We start from the raw sequence: 19,697 nt of genomic DNA, 5'->3' as shown, positions 1-19,697 counted from the left end.
CTGGATGGTCTCGATCTCCTGACCTCGTGATCCGCCCGTCTCGGCCTCCCAAAGTGCTGGGATTACAGGCTTGAGCCACCACGCCCGGCCGAAAAAACTTTAAATAGGAAATGAAGAAGAAATACTTGAACTTAAGCAAAAGCAAAAATTATTTAAAAAAATACTTGAACTTAAGAACTGTTCAAAAAATTAGAGTACCTCAATTCTATGGTTTTTTCAAAGAGAATAGTGTAGCTAGAGATTGTTGTACAAGTGTACAAGAGTTACGTGCAGGCTGGGCACGGTGGCTCATGCCTGTAATCCCAGCACTTTGGGAGGCCGGGTCGGGCAGATCACCTGAGGTCAGGAGTTCGAGACCAGCCTGACCAACATGGTGAAACCCCAGCTCTACTAAAACTACAAAATTAGCTGGGCATGGTGGCACATGCCTATAATCCCAGCTACTCAGTAGGCTGAGGCCAGAGAATCGCTTGAACCTGGGAGGCGGAGGTTGTGGTGAGCCAAGATCACACCATTGCCCTCCAGCCTGGGCAACAAGAATGAAACTCCGTCTCAAAAAAAAAAAAGTTATGTGTAAACATCTTCATTGTGACATTGTTTATAACAGAAAAAAAAAATGTGAAACAGCCTAAGAGTTCATCAGCAGGAGACCAGATAAATCTAACGTGACATAAATCTAATATGACATATCCCAGACGTAGAATGCAGCCACTGTGCAAGGATTAAAAAAACTTTAAATGCAACCCTCTAGTATATATCCCAGACTTCAAAGCCAGAATAAATTCAGTCATTTCTCACCATCTCCATCACAATTGCCTTGGTCTAAGCTGCCATCATCTCTTACCTAGAGCGCTGCAGTAGCCTAACCAGCCTCCCTTCTTAGCACAAACTCAAGTGTGGTTCCAAGGGCCCACCTTAATTAACAGTGACACTTTTATCACTCAGGAAATTTCAAGGGTTTAGAATCTCCCTAGCAGGAGCCAGGGACAAAGACCAGTCAAATTCTTTGTTACATAACATCATCACATTTAGAAAAAATCCGGAATTCTTAACCATGGCTGTAAGGCCGAGAAGACCTGGCCCCCAGCTACCTCTCTACTCTCATTTCCTACCATTCCTACCTCATTTCCTTTTCATTTGTTCTTTTCCACCACGTTGACCTCCAGTGCTACCCTTAAACACATTAGGCATGCTCAGATTTTTTTTTTGTACAGGCTGTTCTACCTAGTAAGCTCTTCCTTTAGATCAACGGTGTCTTGCTTCCTTTAAGTCTTTGTTCTACTATCATCTTAGAAGAAAGTCTTCCCTTATCATTCAGTCAACAAGAATCTCCTACTTCCCATCATTCTTTATCCTCTTGCTTTGGTTTGTTTGTTTGTTTATTGCTACTTTTTTTAGAGATGGCGTCTTGCTATGTTGCCCAGGCTGCCTTGAACTTCTGGGCTCAAGCAGTTCTCCCACCTCAGCCTCCTGAATAGCTGGAACTACAATTTCCTGTCTTATTTTTTGTTTTCTAAATTATTTTGCTTGATTTTTTTTTTTAATTCAGTGCAACATAGTTGCCAAATAACAACTTAGCTTTATTTGTTCTGTAAATTAGCTTATGAAATTATCTATTTTTATGTGTGTGACAGGTTTTTTCCCACTGATAACCTCATTGTGGAAGCAGAATTAATCCTCTCCTCTTTCTACTTCTTTAAGACTGTTGACAATGCTAGTATAGCATTTATTCTAGTGAATTAAGTCATCTATCCCTATCTCCTTGCATTGCCTTCCTCTCCCATCTTGAAAATTTTGTAGCCTTGATTCTTACCACAGTTCTTTGTATATATTAGAAGGTGCTCAGTAAATATTATTTCAATTAAATTCATGTTCCCTCTTTATTAGTCTAATAAGAACAATGCTAAATTTGAGAAGGATCATTTAAAGACTATATAGTTTTCTTATTTTCACTGATTCATTAAATAATGTACATTTGTGTCTTAGAAAATATGTGATGCTAGGATAGCTATGAAGAAGAATAAAAGCCAGTGAGGGAGGGACTGTTAAAGGAGGAACCCAGGTACTTAAATAAGGAATTTACAATACCAAAGCATGTATACTTGAATAGAAGTTGCAGGGTGCTTTGGGGGAACAATATAGGAATTGGCTAGGAGAAAGGCTTCCCAGAAGAAGTGAGTGTACACTGTGTATGAAAAAACAAATTGGAAAAATCTGCTAGGCTGAGAGTGGAGTAGAGCATTTCAGTAGAAAAAACTGTGTAGTCAGAGGTACGGCCATGAAAAACAGGGAGAATAGCATACCTTGTGGGAAATGCTTGGAGATGAGACTAGAAAGGTTAGTTAGAGCCAGAATATAAATGGCTCTGCATGCCATATAAGAGTGTGGACTTTGTCCTATTAACAGTGGGTATTTATCAGGATTAATAACAGATTATTCACTTCAGAAAAATAACTCTGTGGTAGTGGAGGAAATGGACTGAAAATACAGTGGTTGCAAAAAGCACAATTAAGAATTTAGGCCAGGCCGGGCGCGGTGGCTCAAGCCTGTAATCCCAGCACTTTGGGAGGCCGAGACGGGCGGATCACGAAGTCAGGAGATCGGACCATCGTGGCTAACAAGGTGAAACCCCATCTCTACTAAAAAATACAAAAAGTAGCCGGGCAAGGTGGCGGGCGCCTGTAGTCCCAGCTACTCAGGAGGCTGAGGCAGGAGAATGGCGTAAATCCGGGAGGCAGAGCTTGCAGTGAGCTGAGATCCGGCCACTGCACTCCAGCCCGGGTGACAGAGCGAGACTCCGTCTCCAAAAAAATAAAATAAAAAAATAAAATAAAATAAAGTAAAAAGAATTTAGGCCAGGCACGGTGGTTCACGCCTATAATTCCAGCACTTTGGGAGGTCGAGGCGGGGGGGGGATCACCTGAGGTCGGGAGTTCAAGACCAGCCTGGCCAACGTGGTGAAACCCCATCTCTACTAAAAATACAAAAAATAGCCAGGCATGGTGGCAGGCACCTGTAGTCCCAGCTACTAGGGAAGCTGAGGTGAGAGAATCGCTCGAACCCGGCAGGTGGAGGTTGCAGTGAGCCAAGATCGCACCGCTGCACTCCAGCCTGGGCGACAGAATGAGACTCCGTCTCCAAAAAAAAAAAAAAAAAAAAAAAAAGAATTAGGCTGGGTGCTGTGGCTCACACCTGTAATCCCAGCACTCTGGAAGGCTGAGGTGGACGAATCACGAGGTCAAGAGATCAAGACCATCCTGGCCAACATGGTGAAACTCTGTCTCTACTAAAACTACAAAAAATTATCCAGACATGGCGGCATGCACCTGTAGTCCTAGCTACTCAGGAGGCTGAGGCAGGAGAATCCCTTGAACCTGGGAGGCAGAGGTTGCAATGAACTGAGATTACGCCACTGCACTCCATTCTGGCGACAGGGCAAGACTCTGTCTCAAAAAGGAAAAAAAAAAAGAATTGAGTTGAATCCATACATAGGATGGTAAAGGCCTCAAAAAGATGTTGTCTACAGAGCTTAGTTACCAAGCAATTATAAAAAGTGAGAGAAAAGAAAAGTTAAAAATTATCTACAGATTTCTACATGGCAGTGAGGGTAATACTAAGGCTTGTAATGGAAATAAGTATTGAAAGAAGAGAAGAATGAGCAGAGACTATCCTTCGTGTAGTTGGGGCAATACTGTTTTTGAAATGCCTATAGGGTATCCAGGTGGAGATGTCCAGCATGATTTTGGAAATACAGAACTGAGCTTAGGAGTAATGTAAGGGTGAGAGGGATGCGGAGAGAAAGAGTTGAGATGAGGGAGTTACACATGAAGGCCATAGTGAAGCGCTGAAAATAGATGTGATTTTCTTTCTTCCTTTCTTTTCACTTTTCTTTCTCATCTATAGAAAAGAAGGCTATTGGCCCCAGGAAGCATCAGCACAGGGTGAAGAAAATAGAGCAGGAAAAGACACCAAGCAGCCAGAAGGATATGAGGAAAAACAGAAGAAATGCTGTTAGAGGCTAAGACAGGAAAATGTTTCAAGAAGAGAAGAGCCAGCCATGTCAAATAGGTATAGGATTTGACAGTTAATTGGTGTAATGAAAACTGAAAAACTAGATTCAGTAGTGATATAAACAAGAGTCAGATTATGGTGAGGGGAGAGAGTGAGGAAGGCAAATGTTGAATTATTTAAAAGTTTAATTATAAAGGGAAGGAAAGATGGGTAAGGGGTAGAAGGAGGTGAGGTATAAGCAAGGTAGCTTGCATAAACGGCAGAGAAAATGTTTTTGTTGTTTGTTCTTAAGTATGTAGGAGTATTAAACATGTTTGAAGGCCAAGAGGGAAAAAACAAGTTCAGAAGAGGACTTGAAAGTATGAGAAGAAACATTCTATTAATGGAGAAAGGCCTCAGAGGCTGTGTCAGGGAAATAGGATATAGTATAGGTAGCGAATTAGCTTTGGAAGAAAGAAGTAGGACCACTTCTGTAACCAGGAGGAAGGATCAGGTGAAAATTTAGAGAAGTTTAGTGGTGTGGGAGAGGAAAGTTGAAATTGTTCACTGGATCATTTGAGCAGGCTTCTGTTTTCTCACTGACGTAGAAGGAAATAAGAACAAAACTAAGGACTTGAGATAAATGGTGAAGGTTTAGAACAGAAGATGGTTAGATAAGACAGTTTAGATGGTTAGAGAAGACTGAATATTTGCAAGATAGCAAAAGGATGTTAGCAGTTATGGTGGCATTGGATGCCCATTTGCAATGAGTGACTGGGAGTGTCAGGTTGAGAAGGGAGAGAAAACTGAAAGCACTCAAACACTGAAAGAGTGGGGTGGCAGGGCACAGTGGCTTACGCCTGTAATCCTAGCACTTTGGGAGGCCAAGGCAGGTGGATCACAAGGTCAAGAAATTGAGACCATCCTGGCCAACAGGGTGAAACCCCTTCTCTACTAAAAATACAAAAATTAGCTGGGCGTGGAGACACGCACTTGTAGTCCCAGCTACTAGAGAGGCCCAGGCAGGAGAATCACTTGAACCCAGGGGGTGGAGGTTGCAGTGAGCCGAGATCACAAACACTGCACTCCAACCTGGCGACAAAACGAGACTCCGTCTCAAAAAAGAAAAAACAATTGCTAAGAAAAATGCCAACACTTACATAAGGCGCTTACCCGTGACAGAAACCAAGCAAACTGCTGTATGAGCACATTCAACAGGGGAGAAGGTGGCCAGCCCACCCATCCATCATCCTTCTGCTAGTGCCTGGAGAAGGCAGCAGGGAGCATAGCATGTTTCTTTTTTAGTGAGACCCAATAATTAGGGTCATGGTTGCTTGAAAACATTCTTTTGGATAATTGGATAAAGATGTATTAGGTGCCAACATATTTCCTGCATTCTTCACGGTGAGAGTTATATTGGTACTGATCCTTCTCGACCTCCTTTTGGACAAGTCAGGTTTAAAAAGAGAACAATCCACCCCCTTCAGTGATTCTCTCAGTATTTTATGCTTAAAAATGATCCGGAAGCATGTTAAATGGTTTTGGCCTTACTGTTCACAGTGTTCAAGAACAAATCTTGGAATTTTCATTACCCAAGAGGCCCATGGTTAACCAGAGAGGTCCCTAAATAGTACTAAGACAAGAAATGCTTAGTGCTGGCCAGTCCTGCTCTCACGTATCGAAGGCAGATATTAACAGTTGTTGCTGCTTTCCTTTCAGAAAATATAAAGGCAAGAATTGAAATCAAGTTTTCAGAAGAGGATATAAAATGAGGGTCTAATGCACTTACATGGGTCTAATACATTACAAAAATATATATGTCATTTTCCCCAAAATGGCATAGACACTCAAAGATGACAATTTTCTTGCAGTAAGCAAGTTTTAAGCTATTCTTTTTTTCTTTTTGTTATGAGGACTGAACTTAATGCTTTTCAAAGTAAGACTCAACTCTGGCTTATTTTACATCCTTGGACCAGTCCTCCTCCATAATATAACTCAAAAACCTAAAAGCCTTTTTTTTTTTTTCTTAGACAGGGTCTCACTCTATCGCCCAGGCTGGAGTGCAGTGGCACAGTCTTGGCCTACTGCAACTTTCTCCTCCCAGACTGCTGCCTCAGCCTCCCAAGTAGCTGGGACTACAGGCGTGCACCACCATGCCTGGCTAATTTTTTGTGTTTTTAGTAGAGATGAGGTTTCACCATGTTGCCCAGGCTGGTCTCCAACTCCTGAGCTCAGGCAGTTCACCCACCTCAGCATCCCAAAGTGCTAGGGTTACAAGCGTGAGCCACCATGCCCAGCTCAAAGCCTTTCTTGTAATCACACAGTTGGAGTCCTTTGTTTTTTTTAAGACGGAGTCTCACTCTGTCACCCAGGCCGGAGTACAGTGGCATGATCTTGGCCCACTGCAACCTCCTGGGTTCAAGCAATTCTCGTACCTCAGCTTCCTGAGTAGCTGGGATTACAGGCACCCCCCACCGTGCCTGGCTAGTTTTTGGTTTTTTAGTAGATACAGGGTGTCACCATGTTGGCCAGGCTGGTATTGAACTCCTAACCTTAAGTGATCCGCCCATCTCAGCCTCCCAAAGTGCTGGAATTACAGGCGTGAGCCACTGCGCCCAGTGAGAGATACGATTTTGGCTTCTTAGAAAAGGAACTAAATTAGAAAAGGTGTATTACAGGATGATTCTGTTCATGCTGTCACTATAATTTTGATAATTTTTATTGTTAATAACATAAACCTGTGTTAATTATAATAATATATCCTCTGTTCTTGAATATTAGACTAAATCTTTTGGTGGAAAAGCAGTTTGTTGCGGCCATATCAGATGTCTAAAATACTGTCACCTTTTGAATTATTTCCAAAGCTGCGTTATTGTTAGGTTTATTGTTTCAGATCAATCCGACATTGATACAACAATATGGATTCTTCATAAAATGAGACTGGGCACGGTGGCTCATGTCTGTAATCCTGATACTTTGGGAGGCCAACGCCGAAGGACTGATTGAAACTGGAAGTTCAAGACCAGCCTGGGCAACATAGAGAGACCCCATCTCTACAAAAAAATTAAAAATTAGCTGGGCATGGTAGCATACACCTGTAGTTCTAGCTACTCAGTAGGCTGAGGTGGGGAGGATTGCATGAACCTGCAGCAAGTTATGACTGTTAGGAGGCCGAGGTGGGTGGATCACCTGAGGTCAAGAGTTCAAAACCAGCCTGGCCAACATGGTGAAACCCCATCTCTACTAAAAATACAGGTGGTGCATGCCTGTATTCCCAGCTCCTTGGGAGGCTGAGGCAGGAGAATCACATGAACCTGGGAGGCGGAGGTTGCAGTGAGCTGAGATCACGCCATTGCACTCCAGCTTGGGCAACCAAAGCAAAACTCCGTCTCAAAAAAAAAAAGAAAAAGAATAAAACAATCTGTTATTGAGCTAGAAAGAAATGGAAGGTATTGTGTTTTGTTTTTTAGTTTGGGCTAGAATAGTGTTTTTCAAAGTGTAGTTCCTGGCAGCAGCATAAGTATCATTTGGGAACTTATTAGTAATGCAGCTCTTAGGCCCCACCCCAGACCTGCTGAATAAGAATTTGTAGGCCTGGACCCAGCCATGTGAGTTTCAACAAGCCTTCTAGATGATTCTGATGTACATTAAAGTTTGAAAACAATGGGCAAAATTAAGTGGGATACAGAGAGGTTCTGTTAAAGGCTTTCTGTAGAGCTCTTTAAGACTCTCTGCGCCTTTCAGCTGGAACTGGCATCTTCCAGTCATTTGCCAAAATGACAAACACAAAGGGAAAGATGAAAGGTACCTGATTGATGTTTTTTAGGCCTTTTAAAAAACAGAGTTGTTCCTTTGGCCATGTATATGCATATATATAAGAAAGATGATATTGTCGGCTGGATGCAGTGGCTCATGCCTGTAATCCCAGCACTTAGGGAGGCTGAGGCGGTTGGATCACCTGAGGTCAGGAGTTCAAGACCAGCCTGGGCAACATGGTGAAACCCTGTCTCTACTAAAAATACAAAAATTAGCTGGGTGTGATGGTGCATACCTGTAATCCCAGCTACTCGGGAGGCTGAAGCAGGAAAATCGCTGGAACTTGGGAGGTGGAGGCTGCGGTGAGCTGAGATTGCACCACTGCACTCCAGCCTAGGCAACAGAGCAAGACTCCATCTCAAAAAAAAAAAAAAAGGAGGATGATATTGTTGACATTAAGGGAATGGGAATGGGTACTGTTCAAAAATGGTCCGCAAGTGTTGCCGTGGCAAAACTGGAAGAGTCTACAGTGTTCCCCAGCATGCTGTTTGCATTGTTGTGAACAAATAAGTTGAGGGCAAGATTCTTGCCAAGAGAATTAATGTGCGTATTGAGCACATTAAGCACTGTAAGAGCTGAGATAGCTTCCTGAAGCACGTGAAGGAAAATGATCAGAAAAAGAAGCCAAAGAGAAAGGTACCTGGGTTCAACTGAAGCGCCAGCCTGCTCCACCCAGAGAAGCACACTTTGTGAGAACCAGTGGGAAGGAGCCTGAGCTGCTGGAACCTATTTTCTGTGGATTCATGGCATAATAGATGTTAAAATAAAATACGCCTGGACTGTTTTTTTTTTTTTTTTTAAATAAAAAAACACTGCAGCTTGGTGTGGTGGCTCACTTGGCACCCTGGGAGGTCAGGGCAGAAGGATTGCTTGAGGTAAGGAATTCAAGATCATCCTGGACAACATAGTGAGACCACATCTCTATATTTTTCTTTTTTGTTTTAATTAAACAATAAAAATAGGCCAGGCGCAGTGGCTCATGCCTGTAATCCCAGCACTTTGGGAGGCTGAGGCGGGTGGATCACCTGAGGTCAGGAGTTCGAGATGAGTCTGGCCAACGAGGTGAAACCCTGTCTCTACTAAAAATACAAAAATTAGCTAGGTGTGGTAGTGCATGCCTGTAATCACAGCTACTTAGGTGGCTTAGACAGGAGAATCACTTCAATCTGGGAGGCGGAGGTTGCAGTGAGCCAAGATCATGCCACTGCCCTCCAGCCTGGGTAACAAAGCAAGAAGCTGTCTCCAAAAAATAAAATTTTTGAAAAGACTCTTTGCCATTTAGATACTCAGGGTGCCATCTCTTTTGAGTTCTGGATTCCAGTCTCAGATGACCAACTTCTTTCATCTTTTTCTACCACTTCTACCATCTCTCTTTTTCCACTTCCTGAAAAACACATAGATTCAATATTCATATGATCATCATCATCCTTTTCTTCAACATCATTTTCTTGTATCCTAGAGATTACCTTAAAATAAGGAATTGGCTACAAAGTAATATCTTGGAAAGAGAAATAGAATGGATCACCTCTGTAGGGTGCTTATGTAACTCTGGAACTACATCTATATTTCCATTAACCACAAAGTCCACATGAGTCATACTTATTTTTCTGTCTCAGGCTACTGAAATAGAACATGTTCTCTAGAGGAGAACATCAGGGAGTTCTTTGATTTGTACCTTTAGCTGAATAAACATTGGTAGACCTCAAGTTGTGTTAATAACTACATTACATTTTTTCATTTTTCAGTTTTTATGCACAAATATCAAATAATGTGTGATTGTTATCCATATTGTAATTGTTCAAATCAGCTAGTTGCTGTCAGTGGCCAAGCCTTATATTTTTCCCTAAATTATTAGTTGTCTGTCTCCTGTTGTGTCAGGGGGTCCCCGAAACCATACCCAAATCTGATGATTTGTCAGGAGGACTCACAGGACTCAGCATATGGTCATACTCACAGATGAGACTGATCACAGTGAAAGCATGCAAAGCAAGATCAGCAAAGGGAAAGGGGCCTGGAGCAAAGTCCAGGAAAAGCCAGGTGCATGCATCCAAAAGTCCTCTCCCAAGGAAGTCACACAGGATATGACAATGGATTGTAACAAAATCTGTGAAATGTCTACCAAAGAAGCTCAGTGCCTAGGTTTTTACTAGGAGCGTGTCGTGTAGGCAGTCTCTGCCTGACACATGCCAGAGTCACAAACTCCCAGAAGCAAAGCAGGTGTTGACCATGAGCCATATTGTTTGCACAGGTTAGGTGCAGTAAGCCACTCTTAACGGTTCCAGAGAATTGTGTGAACCTTGCCAAGGACCATCTTTGTAAGCAGACCATCAGTCAAGTCTGCTATGTCTCTTTTCTGCACACCTGTCCTAAATAAATCAGTGTTTGTCCATTCCTTTTTATCTGCTGGTCTTGATGTATGTATGTGTCGTGATGTCCTTAGAATGTAAACTCTGTGAGGACAGATAGCATCTATTACTCTTTGTCAAACATCAAGATGAGTGCCACTTAACAGTGTGGGCCTCAATAAATCCTTTGCTTTTGCTTGTGCTGTGTGCCCATATTGCCTACTGCATCACTCCCTACTTAAATGCTGCCCATTGTTCAGTGCCGTGCTCAACTCCCAACTCTGCCAAGAAGCTCCAACTGATTCGACAGCTGACTTTGAGTTCTCCTTTTTCTTAATTCTCGTGCCCCTTAAAGTCTGCTATTTACTTTAGTACTAGACTTTATACTGCGTTCAGTTTCCCTCTAATTTCTCCTTAGACTTTCTATTCTTATATTTGTCATTTCTTGTCACAATCGGATTCCTTTAAGGAATTTTTTCTTTTCTAAACAGCCATAGGTTTTGGACAAAAAAAAATTTTGATTGATCAATGATGTAAATAACATAGAGAAAAATTAAATCATTAGACCTACCATTCTCATATTTTTAGATATTTGGAGGTGAGCCAAACAAGCTTCCTCCTTAGAAAGAGAGTAGTGGGCCGGGCACAGTGGCTCACGCCTGTAATCCCAGCACTTTGGGAGGCCAAGGCAGGCGGATCACCTGAGGTCAGGAGTTTGAGACCAGCCTCACATGGAGAAACCCCGTCTCTACTAAAAATACAAAATTAGCCGGGTGTGGTGGTGCATGCCTGTAATCCCAGCTACTCAGGAGGCTGAGGCAGGAGAATTGCCTGAACCTGGGAGGCAGAGGTTGTGGTGAGCCAAGATCGCACCATTGCACTCCATCCAACCTGGGCAACAAGAGTGAAATTCCGTCTCTAAAAAAAAAAACGAAAGAAAAAAAAAAGAGTAGTTAATCACATAGATTCGATCAGACAAGATGTAATTGCAGAAGGAGCACCTCTCATTTTTACAGAAACCTACTGTGGTTTGAACAAGGGTATGTCAGAAACCCAATCAGTTACAGTGTTGCCTTAATTGTTAGCTAAGCCTCGGTTATCTAAGCTATGTTATACAGAGTTAAAGAAGTCATGTTATACCAGTTATTTTTTATTGTACTATACACTATATTTTGCTAAACTTTTTTTTCCCAACCTGCAATTCTGGGAAGCCACCATCATTATAGAAACATAGAAATCATTGTGATTAACCATACCCTACTTTTAGGAAACCAAACTGAAAACGTTCCGTAAGTCATATTTTTGGTTGCCCATAGTGCTCTTGGTACCATTTCCCATGGACTGGTAAAGACATTTCTATTGTCATTGCCATTCTTAATTTATCGTTACCAAGATGCTGGAGGCTTGTGATTTAAAGTTGACCCCATTCAGCAGCGGATTTGGAACGAAGGAGTATAAATTAGAAGTGCTAACATGTTTTTCTCTGTTAATGTATTTGTGGTCTACTCATTTATCTCTTATAAATTCTCCTACTGAGTCTTGGCTAACAGCTTATATCATGTAATACTGAATTTAACTCCAGAGTCCATACAAACGGCTATTGCTGCAATTTTACATGAATAAATGCTCTTTTGTCACCAATCTTTGCAGGTATAAAGAAGTGACCAAACGGAGACCCCGAAGTTTACTGGAGAAACTGCGTTGGGTGACCCTAGGCTACCATTATAACTGGGACAGTAAGGTATTCAGGTTTTCTTAATTCTTTTGTTTTCTGTTTATAGGCTTCTTTAGCCCACATAGTTGTATTTCTTCCTGGCCATGCTTAAGATATCAAGATTATACATTTGTGGGAGGATCCCTTTCTTTTATTTCCTTAAAAAAAGTCTCAACTGGGCCAGGTGCCGTGGCTCACATCTGTAATGCCAGCGCTTTGGGAAGCTGAGGTGGGCGGATCACTTAAGGTCAGGAGTTTGCTGCCAGCTTGGGCAACGTGGCACAACCCTGTCTCTGCAAAAAATACAAAAGTTTGCCGGGCCTGGTGGCACATACCTACAGTCCCAGCTACTTAAGAGGCTGAGGTGGGAGGATTACTTGGACCCAGGAGGTGGAGGTTGCAATGAGCCAAGATCGCACCACTGCACTCCAGCCTGGGCGACAGAGCAAGACTCTGTCTCAAAAAAGAAAAAGAAAATCTCTCTATAAGTATCTCAAGAGGAATGAATTTTATTATATCAGAAGTCACCAGTGCTTTCTCACAGTAAGTTCCAGGAATATACAACTGTTTTCAAGAGCAGTTCTCACCATCTTTATTTCCATTATTGGTGAGAGTTTGTTGACCATATATTTTCCTTTTTTTTTTTTTTAATTTTATTCTGCAACAAAAGCCACATTCAAGAGCATTTATTTTTCTACGTAATATCTGCGTGGAGTAAAAGAAGCTCCATGTATTTCCGTTGTTCTAATTTATCACCTCACAAAAGAACTTTCAACATATAGATACCGATCGCACGCAGTGGCTCACGCCTGTAATCCCAGCACTTTGGGAGGCTGAGGTGGGAAGATCGCTGGAGCTCAGGAGTTCCAGACCAGCCTGGGGCAACATAGCGAAACCTCATCTCTACAAAAAATAGAAAAATTAGCCAAGTGTGGTGACACATGCCTGTGGTTCCAGCTACTCAGGAGACTGGGGAGGGAGGGGAGCCTGGGAAGCAGAGGTTGCAGTGAGCCAGGGTCACACCACTGCAGTCCAACTAGGTGACAGAGCAAGACCCTGTCTCAAAAAAAAGGAAACAAATGGATACCTTTGCCTGCCCTGTAATGTCTGGGAAGGAGGGAGGTGGGTAAGAATTTCCTAGAGTTGACAGTTTCATGTTTTCTTGAGCTGCGATTTCTTCTTTCCTATCATCTATGCTTTAGAAAATGCCTTGTCACTAGCAGTGCAGTGCCTCTTGTCTCAATTAGACATTTGCCACCCACCAAGTGAATATACTGATTGAATGAATAAAACATACTGGTATAGACCATTTTCTTTGCCTACTAACCAGTTACTTTCTTTGTCTGTCTTTTTTTTTTTGTAATGGTCTTATACTGTCACCTAGGCTGGAGTGCAGTGGCGCAGTCACTGTAGCCTCGACCTCCCCAGACTCAGGTGATCCTCACACCTCAGCCTCGCAGTAACCAGTTACTTTCTAAAAGCTCCACAGTTTCAGCCAACCCAACTTATTAACAGATACATTAACTGCTCCAAATAATGACAGATTTGTTCTAAAAATATTTGTGGGCCGGGCACGGTGGCTCAAGCCTATAATCACAGCACTTTGGGAGGCCGAGACGGGTGAATCACGAGGTCAGGAGATCGAGACCATCCTGGCTAACATGGTGAAACCCCGTCTCTACTAAGAAATACAAAAAACTAGCCGGGTGAGGTGGCGGGCGCCTGTAGTCCCAGCTACTCCGGAGGCTGAGGCAGGAGAATGGCATAAACCCGGGAGGCGGAGCTTGCAGTGAGCTGAGATCCGGCCACTGCACTCCAGCCCGGGCGACAGAGCAAGACTCCGTCTCAAAAAAATAAATAAATAAATACTTGTGATATAATTCTTATTTTCAGCGATACAGACTCAGTAGGAAGCTTAGATATTTGTGTTTGGGGGAAATGCCGTGTGATTTTCTTTGGATTAGACAGCCTGAGTTTAAATCCTTCCTCCAGTAATGATAGTACCTACCTCATAAGGCAGTTGTGAAAATTAAGTGGTCAAAGCCTGTAAAGTGATCTCAATGGTGTCTGGCTATTCTAAGCCATTAAATGCATTATCACAATAAATGTTAGCTTTTTTTTTTTTTTTTTGGTGATAATATTTTGTTGACATTGTTTTCCCAAAGACCTCAAAGTTAACCTCACTGACTAAGAAAATAGGGAGTAAAATTACCAAAACTGAATGAGCAGTCAGAGAAAAGTGAAAGAGAATTTTAAAAGAAAAAGTAGTGAGTAATGCAGAGACAGTTTTGACAGGGTTGAAAGCCCGAAAGGGTGATTATTTCATTATAGCAGAGGCTATCTACAGCTAGAATGACAGCCTTGACTGGTTGATTATCTGAAGGACTAAAGCTTAAAATGATAGAGGAAAACTTAAAGTTCTCTAACCACAGTTGGAATTTTGAGAAATTAAATAGGAACTCTTCTAATTTGCAGTTCAGTGAAAGGAGAAAAAATAAAAAACGGAAAAGTTCCACTGAAGAGACAAGGCCATTCATCGAAAGTCTTCCTTAACACCTGAAGTTAAAAGTCACTTCTGGCCAAAGTAAATACTTTCTGTCCAGACCTGTGACTCTGCTGCTTCAGCTACAATACATCCAGACTCTAGGAGAGACATCAGGCAAAAGTGTATTTTCTGATCAGATTTGAGGTTAATTTAGCAAAGAAAGAAGTGAGAGCAGAGGAGCATCAAGACAAAAGAAGAGTCTGTCAGGTACATGTAGCCCAAATAGCCCTCAGATTCATCCATATAGGAAACTGTAAATGTAAGTCTTAATCATAACTGCAGCCATGTCACTTGTGCAGAAAGATGTTACAGAGAGTATTATGGCCAGGCCAGGCATGATGGCTCACACCTGTACTCCAGCACTTTGGGAGGTCGAGGCAGGCGGATCACTTGAGGCCAGAAGTTCAAGACCACCCTGGCCAACATCGTGAAACCCTGTCTCTACTAAAAATATAAAAATAAGCCAGGCATGGTGGCGGGCGCCTGTAATCCCAGCTGCTCAGGAGGCTGAGGCAGGAGAATCACTCGAACCTGGGAGGCGGAGGTTGCAGTGAGCCAAGGTCGTACCACTGCACTCCAGCCTGGGCGACAGAACAAGACTCAGTCTCAAAAAAAAAAAAAAAAAAAAGTATTACGGCCTTTGATACATTTTTTTAAGTGGAAAATATATTTGTGATCCTTAGGTGTAAAACAGAGACAGTTAGGGAAGTAAGTTCAGGAAATTACTTCCAATTTAAAGGCCTGCCTTGACCATGCTATAAATGAGAGTTAGTTCCGATGTTTTAAGCATGTCATCCCATCAGATTGACCAGTCAAACTGCCACTAAGCCATGTTGCAAGCTGAGAGATCCAAAACCGAACTGGCTATAGTATTTGAGTTGCCTTTTTATAAATTAACTTTTTAGTTTAGGATAGTTTTAGATTTTACCTTTGTCTCAAATAGTTAACCAATAGTAATACATTACTATAATAGCAGCATTTGTACTTCATTTAGATTTCCTTATTTTTTAGCTAATATCTTTGTTCTTATATCTAATTTTCCAATATCCAGCATCTTACCAGGATACTACATTATATTTAGACATTGTGTTTCCTTGGGCACCTCTTGGCAGTGACATTTTGAGTTGCCTTTTTACCCTAACAGAACTATCTCATTTACAGATAGAGTATACTATACTAACTAGAGGGTGGTGGAATAATTGCTTCATGTGTAGACTCAATACCATATATAGCACAGTGCCTGTTATATAACAGGTGCTTGGGTTTTTGAATGATTCATTATTAGATCATTGGATACCTCAAGAATGGATGGATAGACCGGGCATGGTCTGTAATCACATGCTTTGCTCATGTCTGTAATCACAATGCTTTGGGAGACTGAGGCAGGAGGATCATTTGAGACCAGTCTAGGCAACATAGGGAGACCCCGCCTCTGCCAAAAAAAAAAAAATTAGCCAGGCATGGTGGCACACACCTGTGCTCCTACCTACTTGGGAGACTGAGATAGGAGGATCACTGAGCCCAGGAGGTCTAGGCTACAGTGAGCCATGATCACACCACTGGACTTTAGCCTGGGCAACAGAATGAGACCCTGTATTTAAAAAAAAAAAAAAAAAAAAGGATGGACAGATAATGCTGTGTTAATATGTTAATGTGACTTTATAAGTAAGATTAAAGTGGTAATTAATCTTATGCCACAGTTTCCTATATTCCTGAGATCATTGTTTATTTTTCTTATTCTCTCTACATTTACCAAAGAAATACTCAGCAGATCATTACACACCTTTCCCTTCTGACCTGGCTTTCCTCTCAGAGCAAGTAGCCGCTGCCTGTGGATTTCAGGGTTTCCGTGCCGAAGCAGGGATCCTGAATTACTATCGCCTGGACTCCACACTGGGAATCCACGTAGACAGATCTGAGCTAGATCACTCCAAACCCTTGCTGTCATTCAGGTGAGTTAGTTCCAGGGATTTGGGATTACTTTTTATCATTTAATTCTTTTTTCTAAGGCATTTTACTCTAAAATAAATACAGATATTTAACTTTTTAAAAAAATGGCTGGACTGGCCGGGCGCGGATGGCTCAGCCTGTAATCCCAGCACTTTTGGGGGCCGAGACGGGCGGATCACAGGTCAGGAGATAGAGGACCATCCTGGCTACACAGTGAAACCCCCGTCTCTTACTAAAAATCAAAAAAAACTAGCCGGCGAGGTGGCGGGCCCGCCTGTAGTCCCAGCTACTCGGGAGGCTGAGGCAGGAGAATGGCGTAAACCCGGGGAGGCGGAGCTTGCGGTGAGCGAGTCCCGGTCACTGCACTCCAGTCCGGGCCGAGAGAGCGAGACTCCGCCTCAAAAAAAAAAAAAAAAAAAAAAAAAAAAAAAAAAAAAAATGGCTGGACTATAATCTTCCACTTCTGGGAATTTTAACAAATTATAGTTACTTTCTCTGTTTAAGACACATGGAACCTACCTTTTGTTTTATTTTTATTTTTTATTATTATTTTTTTTTGAGATGGAGTCTCATTCTGCCACCCAAGCTGGAGTACAATGGCGTGGCCTCGGCTCACTGCAACCTCCGCCTCCCGGGTTCAAGCGATTCTCCTGCCTTAGCCTCCCAAATAGCTGGGACTACAGGTGCACACCACCATGTCCAGCTAATTTTTTTTTTTTTGTATTTTAGTAGAGATGGAGTTTCACTGTGTTGCCCAGGCTGGTCGTGAACTCCTGAACTCAGGCAGTCCACCCACTTTGGCCTCCCAAAGTGCTGAGATTACAGGTGTGAGCCACTGCACCTGGCCGTAGCCTACCTTTTATAATAAAAGGCATTGTCAGTGCTCTGTGGAATAGACCAGTGGAAGGCCATAAAAGCAAAGTGAGTGACCTTTGGAATAGAAGAGCAAAATATAGAGCAAAGCACAAAAGCCTGAGTGGTTTATTCTCCTTGTCTCCCTAAAAGTAAGTTTAAATTTGTGCCAAGTTTTGCACCTGTATCTCGGCAAAGTGCCTTTTATTAATTGCCTTATCTTTAAAATGAAGAATGGTAAAAACATAGTAAAGAACTCAAATGATTTTATTGAAAGACTCAAAGACATATCAGTAGGCTGGGCATGGTGGCTGACGCCTGTAATCCCAGTACTTTGGGAGGCCGAGGCCAGTGGATCACTTGAGGTCAGGAGTTTGAGACCAGCCTGGCCAACATGGTAAAACCCCATCTCTACTGAAATACAGAAATTAGGCATGGTGGCTCACGCCTGTAATCCCAGCTACTCCAGAAGCTGAGGCACAAGAATCACTTGAACCCAGGAGGCTGAGGTTGCAGTGAGCCGAGATCGCGCCACTGCACTCCAGCCTGGGTGATGAAATAAGACTCTATCTTTTAAAAAAAGCATCAATAAAACTTAAATGGATAATGTTAAAGCTAAGTTCTTCATTTGCTTATTTAACTGCACCAGATTTTATTTTGCAGCAGTTCTGTGGGCTGTCGTAAGTATAGGTAGAAGGTCATGAGTTGGTCAGTCATAGACACAAGCCAGAAGAGAAGGATCTTAGCACAGTTTTAAAAGGAGGATTTGGGAGCAATATTTCAAAATATCAAGTTGAAATTAGAAAATAACACAGTTGGCAGTAACATAGTTACTAAACATAGTTAATAAATAAAACTTACTCTTGCGTGTTGTTTTTACTTATTTTTTGTAGCTTTGGACAGTCTGCCATCTTTCTCCTGGGCGGTCTTCAAAGGGATGAGGCCCCCACGGCCATGTTTATGCACAGTGGTGACATCATGATAATGTCGGGTTTCAGCCGCCTGTTGAACCACGCAGTCCCTCGTGTCCTTCCAAATCCAGACGGGGAAGGCCTGCCTCACTGCCTAGAGGCACCTCTCCCTGCTGTCCTCCCCAGAGATTCAATGATAGAGCCCTGTTCTATGGAGGACTGGCAGGTATGTGCCAGCTACTTGAAGACTGCTCGTGTTAACATGACTGTCCGACAGGTCCTGGCCACAGACCAGAATTTCCCTCTAGAACCCATCGAGGATAAAAAAAGAGACATCAGTACAGAAGGTTTCTGCCATCTGGATGACCAGAATAGCCAAGTAAAACGGGCCAGGATAAACCCTGACAGCTGAGACTTGGAGATCCTATCCTTTTACTCAGGCACCTGCTTACCATAAATGACCATGTTATTGTGTATTGCCATGGACTTCAGCACCCAGACAAGCCAAAAACAGAGACAGGGAAGAACTCATTGATGATCACACTGTTGCCTTGGAACCCATGCAGAAGTAAACTCATTAGCCACTTTGCTGAGAGAAGTGTTTGACATGGTCTGATCCTAGTTACATGTTGGCTGTAATGTTGAGAAGTCAGTCCAAGGAGGTATGTTCTTCCACGACAGCCTTCTCAGCCTCTGCCATTTCCTTTGAGGAAGGTAGAAGCGAATTTCCATGTCTGCAGAGTCTTTAAATACCTCAGATTTTATTAATGGGAAATACAGTACCCCTCCCTCCACTGCATCTGGTAATTTATGGTAAAATTGTGGTTCCGTGAACCAGCTATTAGTCTCATCTTCTTAACTCCCTCAGTCATCAAATTCTTTGATCTTCTCTGGCTCTCACAGAAAAATCCTTTACACATGAAAACAATGGAACTGGAAAATCTTGTCTCAGAAAAGAAATTAATCACAACTGTCTCTCTTGCCTAAAAGATAAATGTATGTAAACCCAAGGAAAAGGGAATTTAGTTTCTCCACATGTCATTTCGGTCTCCAAACTCCCTGTTGGCTTTTTAATGCAATTTTAATTGTTGAAATAAAAAAGTCCCAAGGGTGTTTTGTTACTGTTTTCTCCATGAATAAACTCACTTGATTTTAAATTAAAGATCTATATCTGTCTTTGGGGTTTAGTGTATCTGGGATTAGGTTTTTTTTTCTGTTTTTCTTTGCTGTATTGTTCATGCTATTGAAGCCCTCTAACTGTTTCTGCCCTACACCACCCTGCTCTGCCCTGAGTATTCTTTGTGGCTGTCTCACAGAAGAGAGAACATTTCTTGATATTCCAGTCACTGCTGTTTTGTCTGAGGGTAGGCGGCTTGGAAAATGTAGGCAACGCCAAGTTTTAATCTTTGTATCCCCAACAATTTGACTCACTATATTGTGGTCCAGGTTACTTTACAGTTCTCTGGACCTCGGTTTCCTCATTCACAAAATGAAGATACTATTGACTACCATCTTCCTAAAGGGATATTGGTATTTAAAAGAGAATTAAGTGCTCCTTTCTAGAAACATGATGT

The 19,697-nt window shown here is 42.3% G+C and overlaps 1 protein-coding gene across 1 annotated transcript in view; it reads left to right on the top strand.

The window, feature by feature from the left end:
* Positions 1 to 19,285, top strand: part of ALKBH1 (alkB homolog 1, histone H2A dioxygenase) — a 36,505-nt gene extending 17,220 nt beyond the window's left edge. Inside the window, exons 4-6 of the mRNA XM_017880653.1 lie at positions 11,802 to 11,892; positions 16,169 to 16,362; positions 18,106 to 19,285. Coding sequence (XP_017736142.1) covers positions 11,802 to 11,892; positions 16,169 to 16,362; positions 18,106 to 18,535 — 715 coding nt within the window. The 3' untranslated portion in view covers positions 18,536 to 19,285. The remainder of the gene's footprint in view (positions 1 to 11,801; positions 11,893 to 16,168; positions 16,363 to 18,105) is intronic.
* Positions 19,286 to 19,697: the final 412 nt, after the last annotated feature.

This window comes from Rhinopithecus bieti, unplaced genomic scaffold, assembly GCF_001698545.2.
Source record: "Rhinopithecus bieti isolate Rb0 unplaced genomic scaffold, ASM169854v2 scaffold_11380, whole genome shotgun sequence".
Taxonomy (NCBI): domain Eukaryota; kingdom Metazoa; phylum Chordata; class Mammalia; order Primates; family Cercopithecidae; genus Rhinopithecus; species Rhinopithecus bieti.
Note: the sequence above shows the minus strand (reverse complement) of the source record. Positions and strands in the feature narration are given on the sequence as shown.